Source organism: Urtica dioica, chromosome 6, assembly GCF_054948205.1.
Source record: "Urtica dioica subsp. dioica isolate 48M chromosome 6, U.dioica_male_clone48M_v1_H2, whole genome shotgun sequence".
In the NCBI taxonomy this organism is placed as follows: domain Eukaryota; kingdom Viridiplantae; phylum Streptophyta; class Magnoliopsida; order Rosales; family Urticaceae; genus Urtica; species Urtica dioica.
Genome location: NC_142761.1, coordinates 1,290,863 through 1,307,126, shown reverse-complemented (window position 1 = coordinate 1,307,126; position 16,264 = coordinate 1,290,863). Strand labels below are relative to the sequence as shown.

The 16,264-nt window shown below is 31.9% G+C and overlaps 2 protein-coding genes across 2 annotated transcripts; one reads left to right on the top strand and one right to left on the bottom strand.

Annotated features, from left to right (window-relative positions):
- The first annotated feature begins 3,382 nt into the window (after positions 1–3,382).
- Positions 3,383–5,443, top strand: LOC149392741 (ethylene-responsive transcription factor RAP2-3-like). The gene is made up of 2 exons (XM_089616421.1): positions 3,383–3,667; positions 4,890–5,443. The coding sequence occupies exons 1-2, from the start codon at positions 3,457–3,459 to the stop codon at positions 5,357–5,359; spliced, it is 681 nt and encodes a 226-aa protein (XP_089472547.1). The 5' UTR covers positions 3,383–3,456; the 3' UTR covers positions 5,360–5,443.
- Positions 5,444–14,552: 9,109 nt separating this feature from the next.
- LOC149392740 (glycine-rich protein) lies at positions 14,553–15,533 on the bottom strand. Its single transcript, XM_089616548.1, has one exon. It carries the CDS (start codon positions 15,335–15,337, stop codon positions 14,765–14,767), a length of 573 nt encoding a protein of 190 aa, XP_089472674.1. The 5' UTR covers positions 15,338–15,533; the 3' UTR covers positions 14,553–14,764.
- Positions 15,534–16,264: the final 731 nt, after the last annotated feature.

Genomic DNA, 16,264 nt, shown 5'->3' with positions numbered 1-16,264 from the left:
ACCCTTTTTTTTCACAAATTGCTTCCATGGTAACTCGAATTTTCTCCTTATTTAGGAAGATAAAGCGTTTTACTTACTTTTCGATGCGTTCATAGAGTTATTCTTTTTCCTTTTCTTTTTAAATCGCTAATGACCTCTCTTAGTTATTTTATCATTATCATTATTATTATTAGAGTTTTCTAAGTAACTAGGCCACCTATAACATTAGGTTTGGGATTTAGCCTATGTTTGGAGTTTTTTAGGAAAATAGCCAAACGTATTAGGTGGCATATTATGTTTTACTTTTTTGTCCTCCAATATTTTAAGTCGGTTTTTTTAGCGTGAGTGGGTTAATTAAAATTAGGTCAATTAACTTCTATATTTAAGGGTTTTATGACACTTTTTTTTTTTTTGTGCGTGTGTTTTTTTTTCACAAAATATTTGTTGCTATTATTAAGGAAGCAATTAGATTTCTCTCTTCCACGTTGTCTCTCTCTCTCTCTCTCTCTCTCTCTCTCTCTCTCTCTCTCCACAAAATCACATCTGGGTTTTTTTTTTTTAACCTTCAACATGCCAAGATGACGAGGTAGAAGCCGAGGTCGCGGGCCAAGGGGGCAGTCCAGCCGAAGAAGTTGCGTCGATGACGCAGATCGGCCGGAGGCGGCGGAGGAGGTCGGCGAAGGCTCGTCGGAGCCAGATCAACGCCCACAGGAGGCGGTTGACGAGAGCGTAGGGGAGGGAGCCGGTGTTCTCGGAGTCCGGAGGGAGGCCGTGGTCGGCGCTCCGGAAGGGGGTCGCAACGAGCCTCACGGCGGTGGTTGGCGGGAGAGACGATCGGAGCTTGGTTAGAAGCGGCCCGACTCTCACTGTTAATTTTTTTTTTTTAACAGTGAAGATTTTCGAATATCAATTTTTGGAAAAATGTAGAGGTACAGATGATTTATTTACAGATATTTTCATTTACTTCCATTCAAATTACTTAAATGTGGAGAATGAGATAATTTCCAGTAATTTACGTTTATTATGTTGACAGGTTCCCAACAGTAACGTCAGTCTTGGTGAAGCCGTTCTAGATTAGCGTGCCGCATGATTAATGATATCTTTGATAAAATATTTTGTTGAGATTTGTTAGAGGTTAAAGGCTACGTATAACAATTTTGAAATTGTCTGTTATTTTATATTCATTATTTCCATTTGATTAAGTAAAAGGGCAAATTAGTCTATTAATTATTGACACCTAAACACGTTGGCTATTTCCCTAAAAATTATGAAACATAGGCTAAAAACAAAATCTATAGTTTCAAACTGGTTATTTTGCTACAGTGCCCTTATTATTAAGCTCGTCTTTATCTTGCAATCACAATTCAAAACGACTCCAAAATAGTTATATTTCTATAGGATTAGTTTTAAATATTCTTGAATTCATCATTGAATTCAATGCATCATGACTTTATTAAAGACAAGTTCGATGATCGATATATAATAGTTTTTTTTTTATCAAATCGATATATAATAGTTTAATATATGATACAATATCAACATTATTATTATAAAAAAATGGAAATTGACAGCAATAATACCATTTGTTTGTCACTTATCAAAAATCAACCAAAACAAAAATATTGACACATTTAATTAGTACCAAATCGATCACGAACTGCAACCAGTTCATGATTAATGTGTCACGAAATCAACTCAATTAGTGACCGATTTTGTACTAAATATGTAAATATTTGAGTTTTGGTTGATTTTTGATAAGTGGCAAACAATTGGTATTATTGATGTCAATTTCTCTTAAAAAAAATCAAATCTAACCAATTTAGTCTAATATTTTAATCAGAAAAAAGGTTAATAGGACAAAAAAAAAAGATGAAAAAAAAACCTAATTGACAAAGTACTCTGCAATTCACACGTAACAGTTATACTTGGCAGTGGCACACAACAAATCATGTGACTCATTTTACATGACGTTTATAATATGACAACTTTAACTTACAGTTACAAATTTATATATAATATGCATAGATATATAATGTATAGTTACCGCAATTTTTTTTAATATTACATTAATATGGTGAACGTAATAATTGATATATTGTGGGAAATATTGAACATAGACTCTTAAGTATAGAAAATTATACTAAATTCTTCAAAGAAGATCACTAAATTTCTTATAATTAAGCAGAATATTCGTTGGGATAGGCATAAGAATTAAATGTTAAAAAAAATTAGAATTATAAGTAATCAAGCCATGAAATTTGTCATTTTAGTTGATATTTAATTAATAATTAACAATTAGTCAATTTGATGATGTTTAAATAATTATGTTATAATAATTTTAGTTAAGGATAGTCATTTGGCCATTTCGTACAATTTCTTCTATAGTTTTTGAGAAATTGTGTATAATCACATGAAATTAACATTTTAAATTGAAGAAAACATATTTGCAAGTTTCAGTTTTGAACATAGATATCTTCATGCCAAATAAAATATACTTTCCAGTTTCCACCACAGTAATGTTACAATGAAAGTAAAACGTCAAAAATGATTTTTTTTTTTTTTTTTTGGTTCAGAAATACAGCACAAATACAAACAAAATTCTGTGGTATAGATTGATTATAAAAAATGTAATAAAATAAAACTCAACCAAATTTCTAAAATTTTACGAATGTGCTCAAAGTTTGTATAAATGTGATAAAATTTATAAAACAATTGTCTTAAAAAGTAATTTTAAGGGATTTGTAAACAATTAGCCTTCTTATAGAGGTGGCTTTTAAATTATAGTTCAACTATCTATTTATTTAGGGAAATAGCCCATATTTTTCATTCTTCCAAAATTACCCTTCATTTAAACTGTTTTAACTGATTCTCTTCCTCATTTCGTTCCTCCGATCAATCTGACGGCGATTTTTTCTTCCAGAGCACGGCACGAGAAGAGAATAGACGATTTGCAATCTCACGGCATCGATTTCTAGTTTCCTTGGATTTGCGTTTCCTATTTCTTCTACAGGTTTGAATTAGCTTTTTTTAATTGATTCCATGATTATACAACTAGGATATTCAGAATTGGCTTCGTTGGAATATATTTTTAGGATCGTTGATTTTAAAAGAGGGGGTCAATTTGGGCTAGATACCTAGCCGCCCCTAATTTTAATGATTCAAAAAAAAAATTACACATATTTTTCTAATTTAAAACATATTAAAATATCAATTACATATATTTTACGCCTATTCTAACAAATTTCTTATTATATATCTCAACCCGACAAGAATATACACCATCACTTTAATGAAAAAAAAAAAAAAGAAGGCGTGGGCCAGAATTTGATAAGGAAAGGAACTATAGTAATTTGTCTATATGTGCATCTTAACATTCTATATAATCTTAACGTCTCTTCTACACAAATCCAAAGTTTTCCTGAGAGAGAGAGAGAGAGAGAAGAGAAGAGAGAGTTTACATATATAATAATTACAAAAATGTGTGGCGGTGCAATTATATCGGACTTTTTGCCGGTGAAAGGCCGCCGGAAAGAGACGGAGGAGGAGATAATCTGGTCGGAGTTCGACACCGTGTCCGATCTCCTTGGCCTTGACCACTTTCACCACCTTTTCCCCAAAACTGCCGCTATTAAAGAGTCTCATAATCAAAATCAAAATCAAAATCAAAATCAACAACCACTCAACAAAGGTACGCTTTTTTTTTCATTAAGTATGTAGAGATTTTTAAATATATTTTATTTTTTTTGCGAATCCTAAAGAACATGAAAATAAATAATTGATAGTTCACATCAGCACTTTCTCATAATACCAGCTCTTGTTTTATTTTTATTATTATTATTTTGCAATTTAATTTCCTATCTAGACTCAAGAGATTGTTGCACTGCATGCACATCTTAGTATTCTTAAAGATTACCTTTATATATACACTCTTTAAATTCATTTTTACAAGCAAACAAAAAAGATCGTCAAGCACTCAAGCTGGCCAAGCCCTCATATTCTATTATGCTTCCTATTATATATATCACGAAATCAATTCATTTGTTTGCACTTTGCACCACTGCAGCATATATTTTTAAATGATTTTTCACTTCAATTAATAAAGATCAGAAATAATATATATATATATATATATATATATATATATATATATATATATATATATATATATAAAACAAACACCATATATGCGTTGGAAAAAAAAAAAAAAAAACAACACTTTTTCGTTATAACAAAAAAAATTATACAAAAAATGGAGCTTTTTTTTTAGTATTTTTTCTTAGAAAATTACACGGGTTAAATCAATTGAAACGTTGAAATTACAATCTAACCAACATTTCGACTAAGTTTCAAATGTAGCAAAAAAAAATGATGACATGGCGTTATTATTCATATAGCAAATTACATGATTATCTTTTGTTTTAAAATCAGTTGACATGTAGTCAACGTTTAGCGCAACCAAATAGTCGAGAATAAATACACGTTATATTCATTAAATCGTAATATTTTATTTTCTAATTTGTAGTTCAATTAGTTGCACTGAATCATTGATATCCCTTAAATTAGGGAGTAATTGTGTTTTGTTATTTTGAACGTAGGAAAATTCGATTATAATAGGCAATCTGGTAATCTCTGTTAATATTAGTTTATTTTACATGTGATATCAAGTTTTCTTTATTTAATTTCAGTTAATTTTGTTTATTTTACAAGCTGGCTGAAACATTGATTAGTAGTTGGTTTTTATGATTTATGCTATATAAGGGTATTTTCGATATTTTTTTACCGTTTATTTTTGTAAATGGCTAGATTATAAAATATACTAAACGTTGACTGCATCTTTAAAATCATGTTTGAGATTGACTATGTTGCTAGATTACCTTTTTTTTAATTAATATATAATTCATAATATATAGTGGTGAGAAGCCGAAAGAGCAGTAAGATTAGGACGGTCAATGAAGAGAGTGAAGAAAGCGGTCCTAGGAAGAGGCTCCGTAAGAACGAGTACAGAGGAATACGACAGAGGCCGTGGGGCAAATGGGCCGCGGAGATTCGGGACCCACAAAAGGGCTCTCGGGTCTGGCTCGGAACCTTCTCGACCGCCGAGGAAGCTGCTCGAGCCTACGATCGAGCCGCGATCCGAATCCGCGGCGACAAGGCCAAGCTCAACTTCCCTCCCATGAGCCGCGTCACATGCGATCAAGATCGCCAATCGAAAACGACATCGTCGTTCGAGGATAATATGACTCCGGACTTTTTATCATTTGAGACTAACGAAGCCGAGCTGAAGGAGAAGATCTCGAGCCTCGAGTCGCTATTGGGGCTCGAGCCGAGCATGTGGATGCTCGACGACATCGTTTCGGAGTATAATGGTATTTACGTGTAATATATATGAAGATAAGCTTGCTTGGACGGTAATAATATGAATCATATTTTGATAGCTACAAAATAAATAAGTCTCTTTTAGAGATGGCTTTGCTTTCTTTTTGTATCATTATCCTTTTTCCTTCAGCTTTTCTTTGTAACTTTTTTTTTTTTTTTGGCACTTAAATCATAAAGCTTGAATTTTAATTTTATTTTATTTTATCTAAATTTATAGATGATAAAGTTCTGAAACATTAGTCTAGCTTATAAATGTAAATTGGTTAGAGAGAGAGAGAGAGAGGCACAAAAATTCTTTGTTACTAACTTAAGTTGGAGATAAGAAAAATATATAATTCTTGTGCCAATTGTCTAAAATTATAATTTAAGAATCTTAGTGTCAAATTTAAGAAGTTTTAAATCAAGGGCATGTGCATAAAAATAAAATAAAATAAAATAAAAAAAAATGTGTGTCGTACTCTTGCTCTCTTTTTTTTCATCAGATGTCGTAGTCTTGCTTTTATTGTTTTTTTTTACAAAGTCTAAAATTTCGCTCTTTGTCGATTCATGCATCTGACGGTAAAAATATCAATTCAAGAGATGACAAATTTTGTATTTTCGTTCAATTATAAGAAATAAATAAAAATCAAATTGGGCCTCAATCAATTCAATTATACTTCACGCCAAGTTACACCACATACTAAACTAGTAGTCGTTTGTTTGTACGGCATTTTCGAACTGTCGTGTAAACTTAATAATGCTCAAAAACCGTCGTACAAGTCTCCCCAAAATTATTCAGATCACACCATAAAAAATAAAAATAAAAAATGTCATGTACATTTTTCTCTATTTGTACTATTTTTTTAGCGACTCCTATGTGATGAAATTCGGGAAGAATTTACTTGAGTGTCTAACTTTTTCTTTACTAAAAGTCTTGGTTAGTTCAAAATTGCGAAACTTGAATCTTATGCTTTTTGGTGTCTATTGAATATTGATTGACTATACACTGTTTAGGCTTTTGGGGACAGGGATGTCAAAACGAATTTATTCTCGTCCATGAACCTAACCTAATTACCTAACTAAGATAAACACATATCAAAGAGCATTACAACAATTGGTCACCTTGATTATATTCTACCCATTTTCTTTCACTTTGTGGAATAAGCAAAAATCTACCAATGAAAGTAATGATGAACCTTTTGATCACATGATTATTTATTTTTATATGTTTATATGCAATATTTCAATAATTAAATCAAGGAATTGAAATCCAATTCCATGCCTATCGCATCATATATATTGCCGGCCGCCAATAAAAAAGATTTTATCTTTGAATTATTTTTCCTTTTTGGCTAGTACGCCAACTTTGAAAGCACTCTCTTTAATTACCGCTATCAGACTAGTAATTCTAATTTGTTTTTTTAGGGTCCGTCAAAACTCGAAAAATATAAGGAAAATGAAAATGGAATTCCCATAATTTTTCGTGTTGTTTGAGTAGAGGGATAATAAAAGAAAAGGGAGAATGTGAGAAAGTATATACAGTTAATCAGTGATTCCATGAAAAATTGAGTGAAAATGGAATTCATCCAAATGTATACATGTGACCATCATATTTGTGCTTATTTTTTCATTTTTTTTCTTCTTATTTTTCATGACGTTCAAACACAACATATAATGTTGAATTTCCCCCTTTTTTCAATCAAATTTTTTTTCCATTCGTATTTCATGTTTTTCTTACATTTTTCGGGTTTCAAATAAAGCTTTACTGTCCGAAGTACATTGTATATGTACAAAAAAATGAATAATATTACCGTTAGATAAACCGTGAAATAGAGGGTATTGATATTGGACTTCATCCTCCATTTACACGCAATCGTCCAGGCCCAAATTTGAAGTAATTTGGTCCGAGCCCATGAAATTAATCTATTAAGACTACGCGGTGGATGTTGCATACACTCAGCCCGAGGTCCTGAAGAATGATCGAATTGTTCGAGCTGGCTTTGGCAAAGGCCATCTTGATCCGTATTCGCGAGCTCACCTTAGCGAAGGTCAGCTCGTTCAGCAAACTTATTAACCACTTCCCTAAAGACCCGGACAACGCACATCATCCACATTTCGAATCCTTCAACCGTTCATCCTAGACAAGATCAAGAGGAGACACGCGGTCCCCAAGAGACCAACGTAGATCGGATCCGAAAAGTGCGATGTTACCCTAGAAGACTGGAGCTCGCTAACCGCTTCATGCAGTTATAAATACGAGATCATAGAGCATATTTACGCACGTTACGTCCTACTGCTATTATTGTCATTTCCACTTTGTGTTATCGAACCAGTGTCTTTTAGCTTACAACCGTTTGTTCATCATTTGGAATATTCAATAAGAAGGCACAGAGCCACCTTTCGTCCATTTATTTTTCTTACTCATTTGAATTCATTATTTCATAATTGGATTTAATCTCGTTACAGAATTTTGAAGCCCGTCTCTACAAATCTAAATCGACTCATCTTCATCACGAATAATTGATGCTGCTTTGAAGTGATTTTTTCACGTCAACATGGGTAAAGTGTGAGGCATTTGAAAATTGATAAATACAAAATAAGTTATATATATCACTTATTATTAATATATATATATATATATATATATATATATATTGAAATTAATAATATCTCCTACATTTATTAAGATTATTATATATAAATAAAGTATTTGATTTTTTTAATTAACAAAATTAGAGTTACACTATCAATTTCTCAAAGAAAGGAGAAACTTGAACTAAAAGTAAATTTTTGTTAATATTGAAATAGTGACATTAGAGTATCACCAAATGATAACATCAGAATTATTACTTGATTATTTATAGACATGTACGTGAATCTCAAGTATTCGTGTATTTAAATCAAGATACAAAATATCGACCACCTTCTTCATAGCTAACTTGTTGAAATCAAAGGTTTAAAACAATAATCTATTATCAAAATAAAAATTCCCAACAACTTTGGATAAAATTTTAGATATGATAAATTATACTCTAAATCATCTCTACAAAAAAAAAAAATCAAGCTTGTAGTATAAATATCTATTAGAAAAAAACAATCGCAATAACGTTAAAGCTTATAGCTTAATTTTTTTGTTTTAGTATTTTCAGACAAAAAAAAAATATATGATAAATTATTAACTTTAGTCAATACATCATTCACTAATTTTAGTCACTCTTAATTATTCTGCTTTCTTAAAAATAATTAAATTTTATTTCTCTTATTCATATTTTTTTTAGGCTACACAAAAAAATTGTATAGTAAATAATTCATAATTTTTGTCTAATAAAAAACAGATTGAAAATTGTTATCTATTACAACAAGATATACTACGGTAAAAAAGACACATTAATCTTTTATAAAAGACTACAATTTTTAATAATAGTCTATTAATATTTTTGTTGTAGTGTTTCAATAAATATGTATATATATACACAAAAAAAATTAGCCAAATAAGCCACCGAAAGTTTAAGAATTGCTAGATAACCAATCTTTTGAAATTTTTGTAAATAGCCATCTTAACTTATTTACGGCACTCAAAAAGACAAAAATACTAAAAAAACATTCTCTCTTATTTTGGGGGTTTTTTTTTTGTTTTTTTAGTGCCGTAAATAAATTGATGTGATTATTTACAAAAAATTGATTATTATACAAAACGCTATAAGTCGAATGACTATATAACTAAAAGGCTCATATATATATATATATATATATATATATATATATATATATGTATGTGTGTGTACCCAACATAATTATTGGCAAAGGGGAATTTTTCGATAAATTTTGATTACACATTAATTGAAATAATGTTGGTTATGTTAAACTAACATATTTTTACAAAGTTGTATAATTTTCTTAGTTTTGTTCACAAAATTATGGATTATTTCCATAAAACCGTGATTTTGTTAGATTACAAATATTGATAATAACAAATAACTTTTTTTAGTAGAGGCAATTAAATCAATAGCTCAATAGTCAATATTCCTTCTAAAAAGTAACTCAAGATACAATACTTGAATAAAAACGGAAACGCTCTGTGACACGGGTCACGACAACGAACGACCCACTCACATTTTGACACGTGGCACTGTGCTGCCACGTGTCAAAATGTGAGTGGGTCGTTCGCTGGTAGTGACCCGTGTCACATTGCTCGAATAAAAATGGTTAACAACTTATATTGGATCGCTGATGTATGTTAAGACTTGCTAATCACTTTTAGTTACATCATCACGAAACCTACGAATCATCCCATGATTACATTAAATAAGCGATATGGATATGTATCCCCACATGCAATCATTAAAAGTGCAACTTATTTTTGCACAAACAAAAAAAAAAAAAAACAAGATGCATGAACCAAACCCAAAAATACTTACACAATAATCCACGAGAGTATAAGTGGATTATCCAAGAAGACACACTAAAAAACATTTACAAACTTGAATAAAACAACAAGTCACAGTTTCATCTAATCTAACATAGTTAATGTATCAAATCATCCAAATTTATTATCATCTAGTAAAAACCATAGAAATACTATATTTTTCATATTATCATTAACCTCTACCTAGTTTTAAACCGGTTGTAAAAATTCGATTATCCGTTTTTAAAATATGGATCAACTTTATAAAATAAATTTATTTAAAAAAAATAGTTAACATGCTTCAAAGTTCAAACTGATTATCTAATTTTTAGGCATTCTAGAAAAGTAACCAAATTAAAACGTTGAAATTAAAATTCAACCAACGTTTCATAAGTTTAAATCAAATAACTATTTACTGATATGACAAAAATTTAGCGTGTTAAAAATCGATTTTGTCCTTACCTATAAATCGTCCATTTTAATTTATTAGTTTCATAAATTAAGAAAAAAAAAAGCGTGATTATTGGAATCCTGCCATTTGTGAAACTGCCTCCCTAATACACACTTATTAATTTCTGATAAACAAACGAGTTTGAAAAAAAAAATATTGAAGAAACGGATGAAGACGACTAACTATTAACATTAATTAACGATTATTAACTACAAAGAAACTCAGTAAAAAAAAATATAGACGAAGAGGAAGACAAACGAGTTACAATAATTAACTATCTATTGCGAAAATTAACAAAAATTTACAATAATTAACTATACAAAATTCAGAAGTAAAATTTGGTAAAACATGAAAACAACATAGATTAATGTTAATCAACAAAAAAAATACATGTGATTCAAAATCAACTAGTCTCACGAGGTACAGTGAGACAAGACAAAAAAAATAAAAAAATAACCACAAAGACAAATAAAGTGGATCACATCGAAGGAAGGATATTAGTGGGATCTATGTTAGTAGATCCCACTAATTTAGGGTTGAATTAAAGGAAGAAAAAACAATGAAAGCACACATATGGAGGGTTGTTTTTTTTAATTAATTTTTATTATTTATGTATAATAAAAGAGAAGTGATAGTCAAGTGCATCGTTAATGAGAGTTAGAGGAAAAGGAGAGAATGAGGGTGGTTTGAATAGCGACACATAGAGAGAGAGAGAGAGAGAGAGAGAGAGAGAGAGAGAGATAACCGCATAATTCAATTCAAAATAATTGCATCTAATTAGAAATAACTACACGCTATAATAATAAAAATAAATTGTGTAATTAATTAACAAAACAATATTATTAATTTGAAAAAGAAAATAACTTGCATTAAGGATATATTAGACATTTGTAAACACTGATTACGTGTCGATTCATCAACGTGGCTATTTGTTTAAAAAAATTAAACGTTGGCTATTATGAAAATTTTAAGTTTCATGTGACCTAGTTAGTTATAATCTTTATCAGTCATATTATATATAAAAATATCATAATATAATTCACAACAATATTATTGTAATAGTAAGCAACATCTAAGTAACATAAACTAAAATACGCAGAACATTATATAATCAACTTGCAGTATTGAGTGTTAATTGAGACCGCTTGCTTAGGATGAATTCACCATCATCTATAATATAAACAAATTAAGTCCAACAAACTATATATAAAAAGAACAAAAATATAGACAAACTTGTATAAGTATTAAAATACTTAGATAAACTAAGTTTGTTCAGCCTTCGCTTCGTCCATGTATTCCCACAAAATTGAAATTCAACATACAGTTCTTTATAACCTACCCAATTTATTTGACTTGAAATTTTAGTGACCCGATTGTTTAAAATACATATCTATTTTTCAAACCGGTTTTACAATTCCTTAGTGTTTTTTTTTTTTTTTTAATAAGTATTCATTAACACCTACTAAACAAGAAAAAATTAATTTTTATTTTATTTTTAAAACCAATAATGATCCAATTTTTATCACCTCAGATTAGTTAACCTAATTGAAATTTAATATGGCATCGCATTTTAGTTCTGGATTTGTTTTTTTTGGTGAATTTGTTTTACATATTTAGTTTGTAATATGCATAATGACACATGGAGTTTTTGTAACTCTAATATCAATGGATACAAAGGACCAAATTGACATGTATAAAAATGGCACAAATGTCAAGCCTAAAGTTTTTTTTTTTTTTTTTTTTTATTTTATAGAAAATGGGGGCATAAAGACCCATTGTTTACAGATTATTACACTTATATTTCTATTGTTTAAAAGTTGTAGGTAAAATACTCCATGTCAAAATTTTGTTCCATTCAAGTTCCATGATTAGAATTAAGCTATTAGATTGGATGATAATACACGTGTCAACATCTGGTGAGTTTGACAAATTTAATTAATTTTTAAGTTTTTAAAACTCTCTCTCTCTCTCTCTCTATCTCTCTCTCTCTCTCCGCACACAATACACAAACACACATTTTTTTAGGGGAAATGGTGGCAATAATACTTAATGTTTAATCAAAATACTACTTATATACTCAAAGTTTTTTTTCTTTGGCAAAAATATCATATGTTACGTTATAGTGGGTCCATTAGTACTCGGACCGTTAAGTTCTAACAGAAATTTTAACGACAAAGTATTTACGTGTAACTAAATTTGAAACTTTAGTATCTTTGCCCAAGAAAAAAAAAAAGAATTAGTATATAAGTAGTGTTTTGTCTAAACATTGAGTATTTTTGTCACCATTTCCCTTTTTTTTTAGAACACACACATGTGCATCCTGGACAACTCCACCATCGCCGAAGCTCCCGCCGGCGATCAACCGATTATCCTGTCGGCTTCACGGTCTCCATCAGGGAAGGTCGATACGGCGTGCTCGCCGTGACCATGGTCGACACAAAGAACCTACTCGCCACCGCGCCCAGTCTCCGGCGAGTCTTCGCCGCCACACCGTGGTTGATCACCTGAAAGAACCCCCAACTCAAGCCCGACAACGAAACGGAATTGGAAAACCTAACAAAAAAAAAAAGCCCTCCCTTTTTTTATTTCCTTCCATAATTACTTCCTCATAACAAAATCGATTAATAGTGTCCTTTGTATTGTGGTATGAATTTTGTATCTGACGAGGGACCAAAATTCGGATTATCATTATGAATGGGTTGTTTTGCCTAGGTAATCGAGGTTACCAAACCGCATTTCACAGCCACAAGCAAGCAAACACGAGATCGAAGACCACCATTGCAACATAAGCCTCGTCCTCTACAGATTCGTCGACGAAATCAGACCTTGTCCCGTCGTGGCGTTGAGAAAGAGAGAGAGAGTTTAAAAGAATTAAAAATTAATTAAATTTGTCAAACTCACCAGATGTTGACACGTGTATTGTCATCCAATTTAACAACTTAACTCTAACGGTGGAACTTGAATGGAACAAAATCTTGACATTGGATATTTTGCCCACATCTTTTAAACAATGGGAACATAAGTATGACAATTCGTAAATATTAGATCTTTATGTCGCTATTTTCTCTTTTTTTTTTCCCTTCAATTTTTCACAAACAACTTTTAATCAAGCAAAATTACATGTCATTTCTAGTCTGTATGTCTCAATTGTCTAATTCTTGTCATTTTCTCATGCTACTGTATATTTTGTTAATGCTCCCAATTTATACGTAATTCTCATTTTATCCTTATTTAACCTTGCACTAACTTTGAGAATTTAGAATTTTAGATGTCGTTTTTGCTATCATACGATTCCCCAACCTCTATTGGTATTCAATTTAGGTGTCGTTTTTTTTTTCTCTGATAAGACTCGCTACGAATGAGGCTCGTTGACAAATAAACCTTACAATCCAATTCACTGGCATATCACGGAAACAAGTTGGAGGAAATCCAAACAAACACGAATCAGCCATTTGATGAATCATGCGATCTATAAAGAATTGCTATATACAGCAACACAAATAAATAAATAAATAAAAAATCCACTCAAAAGACTTGAATTATATTGCAGAATTTGAGGTTACCAAAACAGTCGTTAAAAGGTTATATTATATACGTCATGTTAAAGGATTAATTCACCAAGTAAAACGAATTATATAGAGTAATCATCCTGATAAGAATTACTTCAGTTCATCTCATCCAGGACAAATGGTATTGGCTTAATGGTAGCCGTCCATCCATCCGCGTGTAAGCGGCTTAATGGCTACCATTAAGCCATTAAATGCGGCAGTGGCTACCATTAAGCCAATGTCAGCGGAAGGGTACCGATTCACATTTGTCAGTGGTCCCAAATTGTACCGTTATGCAGTATTCTATTGATTTGCAACGTTAAAAAATCGTAAGAATGAATTTCAACCATTGAAAATTTAATTTAATTTAATTTTTTTATTTCTTAACGGCTTAATGGTAGCCGTTAAGCACTTCCGTTAGCTACCGCTACCGTTAAACTAACGGTAGCAATTAATGGTTTAACGGTAGTACCGCTACCATTAAGCCGGTGGTAAAGCCTTAACGGCTAAATGGTAGCCAATGGTGGCCGTTTGTACACCATGAAGTTCATCCCTGAATTCCTGATTCTAAGCATAGCTTAATATTTTCTCGATTCTCGTGTGTAGAACCTTTAACTAGTTTATTTCTAAATCTAGAGGCTTAAATTTCAAGATAATTTTTTTTAATACTAACAAAATAGGTACTTTTACTTTTCCTACACATAATTGATTTCTTCACCTGCAAAGCAAAGCAGTGAGTTTTTTTTTTTTAGAAGAAACAAGGGATAACTATGAAAAGTCTTATGACTAGTTGTGACAGAAACTTCAATGAATGTTAAAAAAATAACCATTTCTAGCAATTAGATCCACCAAAGTAGAAACTATAAGCACAAATTAAGAAGATCATTACATTCAATTGGAAATCAATCGAAGACGATTTATATCCATATATACACAACATTTACAGATATCAATAAGCTATTTCTGGGTTCAGATTGTCGCAATCCAGGCAATCATAAACCGAAGCCGAGTTTTAATGTATGCGAATCAACAGACTGAGGTTAGTCTGATCGGAATAACCTTTTCTCTCCCGGCGTCTCCGGCGACGGCTCGGAGAACCTTCTTGAAGGCGAAATGCACGCAATTCGACAGAACGATCCACGAAACGACCTCGTACACGAAATCGAAAGCCGGATCGGCCGGCGACGGCGAAGACGAAGACGAATCCCAATTCTGACCTCCGAAACCTCCGAAATTCCATCCCTTACCTCCTCCTCCTCCGCCGCCGCCGCCGAAACTCCCTCCACCATCTTCGCCGCCGAAGATTGGTCCTTCGCCGCCGAAAAACCACTCGCCAACGCTTCCGTAGCCTCCATCGCCGTCGCCGCTGAGAGATCTCCGCTTCGTTCGCCGCTTCCTGCGCCGGAGCGTTCGCGTGGTGTTCGTACTGTTCGAATCGGACCTGACCGGCGAAATCGGAGCGATTGATTCGACGGCGAACATGACGGCGGAAACGGAGATCTGGTGGTGGTTGGAGTTCCCGAGGCTGTGGCGGATCGGAAACCCTAGGTCCTGAGAGGTAGCTACGGACGCCGGATCGGAGAGGAGAGCGATTTCCATGGCGGCGATACGGAGGCTCGAGGAATCTATGGAGCGATCTTAGGGCGTGATTGTGATTGGGGGAGAGTTTTGGGTGGTCGGAGAAATTTTGCCGGGGAAGCGAGGGAAAGTGAAGGGTGAAAGGGGAAGAATGGGAAAATATAGGGGGAAGAGAGAAACGGGGAGAGAATCTATGCGCCACGTGTCTGGTTTAGATGACAAGTTGATGATATAGAAGAGTCAAAATAGCCTGGCTAATTAAAAGTCGGATTAAAAAAAAAAAAAAAAAAACCTGATTTTTCTGATTACAAAAAAAAAAAGTCAAATTTAAACGAAACTGATTTGGGATCGTATCCTATCCGGTATCTATTTACCCTTAAAACATAGAAAACGGTAAGTATCTTACTAATATTATAATTTGTGTTGAGGTATCTATAGTAATTGACTGCAATTTATGATCTGTAGTATGTATTTTTTTTTTAATTGTTCACTTGAATTTGTGGTTTTATTTGTAATTTTGATAACTATTTTATGATTTGGATATGTATCTCTAAGGTTTTTTTTTTTTTTTTTTTTTTTTATTGAACATGTATATATTATTGAATATACATATTTTATATGATACGAGTCGGTCGACGGTATATTGTTAGAATTCGATTGATAGTATGTGCTGATAATTTTATAAGATACTAATCAATTTATTAATAGTCGAGATATCAATTTAAGCAAAACTTCAATATTAATATAGTCAGAGAAATTGACAATAATAATATCATTTGTTTGACAATACTAAAAATAAATAAAAACTCAAAATTTGACACATCTATTACTAAATCACATGTGCAAAGACTATAATACCTTTAATAAATTCTGTCACAAAATCAAATATATCTGTCATGAAATCTTTCTGTCACGAAATCGAAGGATTTTATTACTCACGAAATCATG